Here is an 11260-nt window from a genome sequence, read left to right as displayed (position 1 = left end):
TCTTGCATCGAAGAAGTATTTCCAATGGTGTTTTGAACATTATCGGATTATAACTGAAACTAAGCTGTTCTCTGCGCTGGATATAATCATTTTTATGTTTTTTTACTCTGAACCACTGTGTGGAATCAGTGCTGGGCCCTACAAACTTACCCATTGGCATCAATGCAGAAATATAATTCTGCTAATCTTTATGATTGATTAGGACTGGAGAGAAAACTGTAAGTGTGTGGTAGAGTCTGTTTCCTTTTACTAACTGCTCATAAGAGCTCTGGAGTACATGAAACGCTGGAGCTTATGTAACAATATCTGACAGTTGCCTTAATGTTAGGATGGCTGAATTTAACTGTGCAGAAATGTAGCTAATATTGGGAACATTTGTGCTTGCACCAGATAATGGGATAATGGTTTTACATAATTAAATGGTATGGATATATATTTATTATTCATTTAACTTTTTACTTAACAGAATCACTGCTAACTCTCTTATAACTCGTTAAATTATTTGTGGAAACCCACTTTTTTAAATATGTATTCAAAAGCACTAAAGTGATCAACATTATTGATCAACTCGTTGGTGCACTTTTGGTGGGACAGTTTCTGTTGGTTTAGTATGGTGCCTCCACCGCCCACCAACAAGCCCCATGTCTGCCTGTCGACCATCTTGATAATGGGGAGTATGGCTTTGATGGACGCCTACCTTGTGGAACAGAACCAGGGACCCCGGAAGATCGGCGTGTGCATCATGGTCCTGGTTGGTGACATATGCTTTCTCATCGTGCTGCGCTACGTAGCCGTGTGGGTGGGCTCAGAGGTTCACACCGCAAAGCGTGGTTATGCCATGATTCTCTGGTTCTTCTACATCTTTGTGCTGGAGATCAAGGTCTACTTTGTCTACCAGAACTACAAAGCTGAGGATGGGAGAGGCACAGTTGGCGGGATAGGGGCAGACGCAGGGGTCATGAGAAAGGCCCTCACCTTACTCCTGTCCATCTGCATACCAGTAGTTTTCATCACCTTGGCTGCCACAGATCACATGGAGTACGTGCGGCCGCACAAGAAAAAGGAGGAGATCAGGAGCCGTCTTTTCTGGGTGGTGGTTGACCTGCTTGATATTTTGGACATGCAGGCTAACCTGTGGGAGCCTCAGAGGAAAGGGCTCCCCTTATGGGTGGAGGGACTGATGTTCTTTTACTGCTACATTCTTCTGTTGGTGCTGCCATGTGTGTCGCTAAGTGAGATTAGCATGCAAGGTGTAAACATTGTGCCCCACAAGATGATGCTCTACCCAATTCTCAGTCTTGTGACCATAAATGTCATAACAATCTTTATTCGTGGTGGGAACATGTTTTTTTACAGGGACACCAGGGTGTCTGGGATACTAATAGGTAAAAATGTAATTGCCATCATCCTGAAGACTTGCAGCTTTGTACAGTACAGGAGACAGATGCATGAGGCCCCTCCACCACTTCTTGGAATAGATATGCAAAAGAATTCCATTCCCATTGCACCAACGGTGCCCATATCAGTGCCCATGTCTATGCCCATGCCACCTCAGGTAATCATTGAGGACTTTACAACTTTACCAGAGGAGACAGAGTGTGCAAGTGACAGAGAATGTGACCAAACGTGACGCAGAATCTGATGAAAATCAAATTTTTACAAGATAGTAACGAAGTGAATGTCAATGTCACATTGAGCTGGAGCCCCACATAGTAGTAATATAGTTGGATAAAGGGTTCTGTGATGGAAACCCCCCAAAATATAAAGAAAACAGAACAGATAAATATATATTTTTAAACTGTTGTGAAGAATATTGTGATTTCTTTAATTTTGGAGACGGTTATTATTGTGTTTTTTGTGAATATTTTCTCCTGTGAAGGGAATTTTTATTGCAATTTAAATACAAAATAAATTTAAAACAATCAATTTATTTGTAATTACTGTCTTATATGAGGGGGTGGAGATGAGTTTGTATGTTTACTCTGGTGTGTGTGTGTGTGTGTGTGAGTCTTATGATGTCTTTTATTCTGTTCAATCAAAGCAGTTTAAAAACAAGTCAGATTGTTTCTGCCTTTGGTAATTTCCTATTGGTATTGATAGGTGTTTCCCCTCAATTGATTCTTGCCACTTGCCAGGCTACCATTGTAATGAAGATGTTCTTAATGACTGTCCTGGTTAAATAAAGGTTCAATCTATTCAAAATTAAGTATTTTATTTTCATGTGAAATGTAAGAAAGTCGTTTTTACACTTGATAAAGTACAGTGTATCACTGTAAATATCACAATGAGCACTTTAATCAATAGTCAGTGAATATGAAACTGATACTCAGTTATACTGTACAAGCACTTATTCACCACTGTCATCCTTGAATCACATAAAACTGTGTTCCAAAGTAATGCTTACACAACTTTGTTTTCTGATGTGGAGCTTCTCTATAGAGCTTCTTCTCCCTAACATTGTAAGCACATATTACACAGCGAGGACACTTGACAAGACAAATATAAAAGCAAGCTTTCAATCAAACAAAAACAAACAATGTTTTTTGAACCTTGAAATAAGAGTTCTAACATAGCTTCTAGCTTTTGAGCCAAATACATTGTATGCATGCAGAGAAAGATCTCTGTGTAGAGATATGTTTTTTTAAAGAGATATATTCTTACCACTGTCAGATGGAAAAGTCAGAGGATAGAGAAAGCATTGGACACAGTGCAGTGCAACACCAAGTGACAAGTTGGAAACGAAAGAAAGAGATAAGAACCACCTTGATAGAAATACTTTAATGTGCTGAGATTTTGGCATGACAGAAGTCAAATTCAGATCTGTTATTTTAGATGGATTATTTACATCAAATGTTTTACTGTATCACAAAATGTATGTTGCGTTCACGTACAGCCACATATAATGTTTATTCAAATGTTGCAATATTTGATAGATTTTGAGTAGCTATTGATTATTCATGACATTGTTTATGAGCATCACATGTAACTTGAATAACTTATTTCAAGCAGTAGGTCACAACCCTTATTGTTTATCCTTCACTTTTTCTTGATCTAAAGACTTAATGACGTGTGTGTTTGTTTTTCTCTTTGCGTGGGTGGAGTATACACATGTCTGACTGTTTGTGTGGCTATACAGAATTGTGTGTATTGACTCAATAGACAAGGGAATATGTTCTCATCAGAAATAACACAACTTAGAAATAACACAGGCACTCTAACCATTAGCCTTGAGACAACATACCCCCCCACCTCCCACTCCCATTGTTGTCATGACTTATTATTCTATTGAAATATAGGAGGTCATGTGTGTGTGTCGTTCTTTCAACCACCCACTTTTCTCTCCAGTCTGCCAGTAGCAGCCTTTCGTTTCAATACCATGACAATGAATGCTTCCAAGAACTAAATTATCTTTGGTTGTTACACAAAGAATTGTACTAGTCAGCCCTTCCTCAGTTTATAACAGCAGTTAACAGCAGTAAACAACAGGTTTGATAAAACAACTTTTGAACTGCAAAGCTACCTAGCCTTAATCTCCAGGCTCCAGGGGGTGGTTCTGGGGGTTGTCGTGGCTAGACAGGGTAGTGTTGTCCATCCGGCCCATTATTGACCCTGCGATTTCCACACTTCTGATGAACTTTGTCTCTACGCTCTGACTCTCCCCATTTGCCCCACCTGTCCTCGTCTCGCCCCACCATCGGGCCAAGTTCATCAAGAGCATCTCCTTGGAGTATTCTGTGCATCCTCCATGCAATATCGAAGCTGCATCATCACCTCAGGCCACCCACTCAGGCTTTTACTTATTAGGTTTGTGTGAGTTATTCATGCTTAAGACAGTCGTTGTATTTCTCTTATCTCCATCTCAAGCACATTACAAAGGATAGTGGGGAGGGTAATAGCTCAGTGGTTAGAGCACAAGACTGCAAACCAGGAGGTTGCAGGTTCACATTTTAAGTGTACTGTGCTTTGAGTAAAAGTGTAAATAGTCCAAGTAACACACTGTTTACATACTACAGTCTTTTTTGTCACATCTGGACATTTCAAAAAAGGACTGTCAAACAAGTTCCTAACATTAACATCATTCCACTCTCTAAACTAAACTGGCATGCCCTTTCCCAGCTTCTACATCAAGAATGGTCCACTTAAGAGCAAAATTGGCTGTGCACCAGTCTGTGAGAGGCATAATACATGTTCAGTAGGGCCTTGGGCAAGCCAAATGGATTCCTGAACACACACCAAGGGACTCTAGCGATATGGGCTCAGATTCATCAAAAACAATATGGCCCAGGGGTCTATCAGCACATGGTTAATATGGGCAATAGACAACAATGTGTCTGACCCCCCTGGCTCTTGGAGAGTTAAAAGCCTTTGGGGAATAACGCTCACAAAACTGGACCAACAATAGATGAAATAGAGACAGTGGGGGGAATTAGATAGGAAGTGTGCGTTCATATGTGTGTATATGTTTATCACAGGGAAAGAGCAGAAAAGATTGACCATAATTGATCAAAACACCCGTGGCCCAAAGTAAGAAAGAGAGAGAGAGAGAGAGAGAGAGAGAGAGAGAGAGAGAGAGAGAGAGAGAGAAGAGAGAAAGGCAGACAGAGAGAGACGTAGACATAGAAACATAAAGAAAGCACAAGAGATACTGTATAGATCAAAGCATGTGACCAGGATTTCCTATACCTCTACGTATGTATGTAGGCAGGTGCGGATTAATGCACAGGCTAGGCTGCAGGGGCCCCCGGAATGGCCGGACTGTTTTTTGATATTTTAAATGTAACCTACTTCAGCGGGAACAAAATAAAGACCCTAATTGGCCCATAAGTAACTTTTTCATTTTTTTATAAGCAACTGGTCCAATCAGCTGCTGCTGGTCAAATCATGTCAATCATATTCTTTACTCACTGCTATTGCTAGATGGCGTGGCAGAATGATCGAAAGAAAGTATTAAAGTGGGCACAAAAACGCAAAATACAAAGGTTAAAAGAACACATGACCAAAATATCCTGAAACAAATCCCGAAATTGAATGGATACTTCAAGGCTGTTGAATCTTCATCCAGTCGAAGACAAGATCATCCACAGCAGGAGGACTGCCAGCTAGCATCGGCCATTGGTAATATTTCAGCGAATTTGGGAGAGTTAGTGGTAGTATTGGTACTAGTGTGTGATATTACTACTTTTAAGGATCTGAATACTTCTTCCACCACTGATGTTGTGATTTTGCATGGTGCACAACATGGTGCACTGATGCAGATGCTGTAGCCTACTTTTTGGTTAATAAAGCTAAAAGCGATTACCAGCTTGCAGTTGAACTGTGAATGCAGGGTATTCTGTTGCTTTGCTGTTCATAGTTACATTCCGTTCATAGTCATTGTTTTGAGGCTGTGGAAGCAAAGGGTTATATCTGGTATTCTTTCCACTTACATCTCTTATATACGTATATTGAATATATACGTTCTTTGCTAAAGCTAGCTAGCTTCAGTTTTGCAAAAATAACTCACTCTGGTGGATGCGTCAGAAATATTTAGAACTCACGCATTAGGGCTGATTCTAGCACTGTAGGAATGGAAAGAAAACACTGTAGAGTTGGCTGTCTCAATGTGTGTGTATGTCAGTTCACCTTATTTGCATCTGGACCATTTCTAGTAAAGCACAATATTTAAGAGGGGGAGGCTCACACAAAGAGCAGCCTAGGGGCCCCTGACCACCTTAATCCGCCACTGTGTTTGTGTGAATGCATTTGTGAGCCTTACTGCAATCAGCGAAGCTCAAACCAAATCCAAGGGAACGAATAGGAAAATCTCATAGAAACCAAACAATCACCAGTCCATCAGATTTCACTTGTTCCCAATCTCCAACATTCCCCAGACACAGTATGGCCTTTGGCTGTTGTATTGTAAGAGATTCAACTTTCCTCAAAACCTTACTTTGCTAAAGATGAAGTTGTGTAGGCATACCTACCAGTAATAAAGAAAAACACATTAGTATTGTTTTCACATTAATTTTCTGGCCATTTTCAAAATTCTTGCATCATCCTTGCCTGATAAACCACCATGATTTCGCAAGCGCACGTTCAGCGAACATAGAAAACGTTGTTGACTCTAGGATTGACAAATACTGACGCAAGTGGTACAGTATCCTGCAAAAAGAAAATAACTGAGTAGGTTGTGGTCATTCTGTAAAGTATGCGTAGTAATGCAAATAACTTCACTGCAATACAGTGTTTTGTGCCTTTGGTGTGAATCTTTAACAATCAGCCGTAAAAGACAAAAAGGACTGTTAGCAAGCCTAAAAAATAAGGGATGAATTCTTAAATAAATATATAAAGTAAATGTAATAGAAGTAAAAGTAAAATTAAAAAGTAAAAAACTTATAAAAAATAGGTAAAAAATAAAGTAAAAAATAAAAACTTATAAAAGTTACTGCCTTTTTGGGAAATTACAGTATCAATTAAGATTTCTAAGCTGTGTAAGCTTACTGTAGGCCTATGTGTGCATGGTGAGAAGATGCAAATGTTTTCAACATGAGATTAATGAGATCACTGGCACATTTCTGAATTAAGGAGCATTTCCCCCCAAAGATTTTATTGCTTCACCTTAAAGTAGTTACTGCAGGAAGGCTTTAGAAGACAAACACTCTGCTCCACTTCCGCCTGAACAGCTCAATCTAAGCCGCCAGCCATCACAAAATCGTGAGTGTGCATAAACTCACGCCTTGTTACCAGCCTGTATAATTAGCCTACCTTGCAAAAATCTTCAACCGTTAAATAAGTTAGCAAAGGCTGACTTCCATACAAGCATGTTGGGTGAAAGGTTCGGAACAGCTTGAAGCTTTATTGTTGACGTTGTTGATAATCGGTTTAGTATTGCTTGGTTTATTATTATAGTGCACAACGCCTATGATGCAGTCGGTAATTAAGATGTCAGTAAAACATACAGAGACAGATTCCTTGAACTGTAGATAGTGCATGGTGCCCGTGATAAAATTGGTTGCACACACACACAGATTACTGGCAATATAGATAGGGATTTAGGTATTGACGTTTCTTTCAGGAGAATTTGTTGTGTGGTGGAGTGTGTACTAGTATGATCGTGGAAACATGAAACAATTTCAAAGTGGCAGTGAAAAAAGAAATAAGTCAAGTGAGGGGAAGGGAGAAATTAACTAAGCCAACGCAATTTTTCCAATCAAAGAATGCGTCCGTGGAAGATGAAGTCATCTCTGATACTATTTCAAATGCTGCTGGGCCAAGTTTAGCTACTGCTAGCATCAGCAGACAAACAGCCACTTCAACACCAACTACCGTATTTTACGGAAAATAGGCCTAAGCCGCGGCTTGTACTCCGATTTTACAGTTTTCTTGTGCGGCTTGTTTTTCGAAGCTGCCTACAGTCCGGTTGTAGAACCAAAAAGTGGTATCGTCAACATCTCAAGATCTCTACAGACCGTGCAGCTAATTTAATGCTCAACACTTGAACGGGGGCTTATTACTTGAAAGAGGAATTATTTACTGTGTCGTCTCAGTTACATTATCAGGGCTTGGAAATACAGTGACTTGCTAAAGTAGGCAAATGACTAGTAGAACATAACATTTCATAATAATTTCAGTTAATCAAACAGCTGGAAGATCCAGTGAAATGTTAAAGGCTAGCTAGCAAAATAACGCTAGCATCTTTAACAACATTACTTAATAACATTACTAATCCCTAGCCAGCCCCTTCGAAAGCAGCTAGCTGATTATCTGTTGTAAGTGACTTGCTTCAAAATAACCAAATATAATTTCTTTATTTTCCTTACTTTGCTCAGTGTTATTTAATTGTGAATGCCTTGTTAATTGCAGTAGTTTACTCGAGGTACTGCACTCCGTTGGTTTATAAACAGGACACATGCAGAATATGAACTTTGCAAAGTGCCTGGTTCTTGAAATGATCGTGGGAAACTAAACCCACTCTACTTTGTACACACACACACCCATACACACAGATTCCTGACATTATTAGAGAGATGCTCAAACATGACAATCCCCATTGCACCTGAAACCATGGAAACAATTATAACAGCATGCCTGTTTCAACTTAGATTTTGTCTAACACTTCCATTAACCTGTGGGAGTTTTATGAAGGTCTTTGACCACTACAAAATGCTCTCTTGTAGCAATTACATTAAAATAGGTATTGCAACAGAAATTGTATTGCTCCCTCACTATGCTTATGGATCACTGCAGACTGACACTTTCGTCAGTGTGCTTGTGGCATCACTGCCATTGGTTCGGACATTGTTACTGTTACGGGGTGGTGGTGGTGGACCCAAGTGCACAACACAGACACGAAAAAACGGAGGGATGGTCCAGAGGGGTTGTTGGGGTAAGTGCAGAGGGAAATGATGATGATGGAAAACAGACAGGATGGCAGGGTAGGCTGTGCGGGTTCTGGCTGGGAGGCAAGGTTGGTGATCTTGGAGGCACAGGCAAAAAGTCAATACAGAAATGTCACAAACAAAATACTGGTCTTACTGGAACCGGGAGTATACTACCGAGGGTAGACGAAAACCAGGGTTGATAAACTGCAGGGCTGATGAGTTGATGGGAGACACGTGTGGAGACTGAGGCAGAGTGAGTGGGTAATTGGGACTGGAGACCATGGCCACAACAATGGATTGCAATGGAAGTATTATCTATTCTCCTCCCTACATTTACTTTCCTGTATCTGTTAACATACAAACAAAAAAAGATCAAACTACAAAGTATTTTCTTTTGGAAAGGGTCACACCTCGCATGGCTGTAGTTGGTATTTAGCCTACAAAAGGCTTAAGCGTACCCTTAACTTGTGATACACTATTATCCTGATCCTTCCTCATGGCAATCTTGTGAATATTACTTCTACATACCATCTAGTGTATTCTTGCCTAAAGGCATATTTGATGTCTTTAGTTTTGCATCCCTTTTCTACTATTGGTAGTTTTGTAAGCCATGTTTTTATGTCATTGTTTTTTTCTTTTTTTTTTACCGTATCCTGTCCCATCCCATGCATTGATCCCATTTGTTTATCTAGATGTTAGTTATTATTTCCTCTCCTTGAAGCTTGTTGACCACCATTGAGACATGCACTACTACAGCATAGTAGTAGTGTATAGCATTATTATATTATACTGTAAAAAATAAGTGCTCTAACCCCAGTTAAGCAATGCAATTAAAGACATACAGTATGCATTTTAATTACATCCAACTGCAGTCAGATGAAAATATCATGCATAGACATGATATCTTCACCAAGATCTCTGTTAAAAATAGGCTAAAGAGCAGCTTCTGCCCCTGGAAAGAAACTAGAATGAATGCATCTCATGAGAAAGAAGAGTGTCATTATTTTTTCTCATCTCATCACACCCTCAGGTTTCATCTATTTAATTCAAACAGCAAACTCAAGGGGCTCAAACCAGTGCTCTGGACTATTAAAATGGGTTTTGGGGAGAGTAAAAGACAGCCTTGAGTTGTAAACCTGCCATGAAATCATTTTTGCATAGTGTAGATCAAGAACCGTATAGACAATGTCCATCCAACAATGAAAAATACAAAATAAACTTGACGGAAATAGAATGGTGTCCTAGTACCGCATATCCTTGCCAGATGCATAAACTGTGCAGTCCCTCTTTAAAGTTGAGATAGGGTTTCCACCCAATCCCCATGGCATCTTAATAGATGTAGTGGACTTAATTTGTTGCATATTTTGCAACAGCATGTTTTCTGTGTAAAAAGGGATTGGAAAAAAAAGGCTGCTTTATTTTTTCCAATAGGGATTTCAATAAGGCACACAAGGCAATACAAAAATGAGGACAGGAAAAGAAGTAGGGGGAATAGTTCGAAAGCTCTTTGTCTTAATACATACCGACACTAATTAGATCCAATTAAAATGAAGCAGAGGTAATAGCCAGGAAAGTAATCAAACCAACCTAATTTAATCACAAGAGCATTGTGCTGATACACAAGACTGTGATGGCACGCAAGTTCACTTTAAAGATGAGTCACATGTACAAAACGTGTTTCACCAATTAAAACTAATACATAACAGCCATAAACTTTGTTTGGGCACAAGTCATCTAGAAAGTTAAGGACTCAAAAGTATAGGTGTCATATTTTTTTGCAGCGAAACTAGCAATTGATGATTTAATCCAAATGAAAGTACTGAAAATATATCTAATAACATATCTCCTTAGCTTCCAGAATAGAGCAATTAACACCAATAAGGATTGGTGTTAATTGTCTGCAACTGTGACCCTAAATCTACATTTTTCAACCAAATGACCCTTTGACAATGTGGCTATGTGATTATGACTATAGATGACCGTGTAACCCTTGTTAGTTTCACTTGCTAGAAGTGAATGAACCCTAACTCTAGTCACATTAGTATTAATACTGTGTATTGTGAGAAACTCCCTAAACCCTCCCCTTTTGTGTTCCCGCACTCGCATCATTAACGGAGAGACCCATAAACAGAGTTAAGGTCAAGATGTTGATGTGATTGATGCCAAATAAGTGGCTTAGATAAAACATAGAACTTTTTACCACAGACTACAAATAGAGACTGACTACAGGAAGATTTCGTTAAACTGTTGGTTTATTTTGAACTTATCCTGGCTGTTTTTTTCCCCACCCCTGAATGCCGGGCATCGACGGTGAAGGATCGAGGTGTGCCATTTTGCTGCGCTAGCCTGTGTTCCATGGACTGACTGATTCCCGCTAAACAGTAGAACTTTCTTTTCTGGACCATCTCACACATGAGCGTGGTAGGACGGACCTTGCAATCAGACAGATTTTTCCCCTCTTTTTTGATATTGACATCAGCTCGGGCTTTATTTAAAAAAAAAAGAGATCTCAGGTTTAAAGACATTACATTTGTTTTGGTGTTGGATCCAACATAGGGTGATTGTTTGTATATTTCATGTGTATTGTATGGAAAAGTTATTGATTATTTGCATTGAATAGCATATGTCACCTTTTTTATTAGTGGTAGTTAAGGTCTTCATTGATATTTCATATTACAAGCCATAAATTCAATTGATGATGATTTAAGATGCCTATTGCCATTTCACTAACTGACACTACAGCACTACATTACATATTTTAGACGTTACTATACCACACTGAATGTTCTAGATAATTGAACTTAACATTTAAACTTGACACAAAATATCCTTATCAGCATCCCCCCAGACTACTCAATACATTTAAAATGTTAACCTATAGTTAAATATAACACACACAC

At 39.2% G+C, this 11260-nt stretch overlaps 1 protein-coding gene across 1 annotated transcript; it reads left to right on the top strand.

Moving 5' to 3' along the window:
• Positions 1 to 610: 610 nt before the first annotated feature.
• On the top strand, positions 611 to 1630 carry LOC124483726 (transmembrane protein 121-like). The gene has a single exon (XM_047044272.1). The coding sequence runs from the start codon at positions 611 to 613 to the stop codon at positions 1628 to 1630; it is 1020 nt and encodes a 339-aa protein (XP_046900228.1).
• The last annotated feature ends 9630 nt before the right edge of the window (positions 1631 to 11260 follow it).

This window comes from Hypomesus transpacificus, chromosome 21 (assembly GCF_021917145.1).
Source record: "Hypomesus transpacificus isolate Combined female chromosome 21, fHypTra1, whole genome shotgun sequence".
Lineage (NCBI taxonomy): Eukaryota > Metazoa > Chordata > Actinopteri > Osmeriformes > Osmeridae > Hypomesus > Hypomesus transpacificus.
This window is presented reverse-complemented; position numbering and strand designations above follow the sequence as displayed.

Coding starts and splice junctions, on each gene's coding strand:
- LOC124483726 (XM_047044272.1), top strand. CDS start 611: ATGGTGCCTCCACCGCCCACCAACAAGCCCCATGTCTGCCTGTCGACC.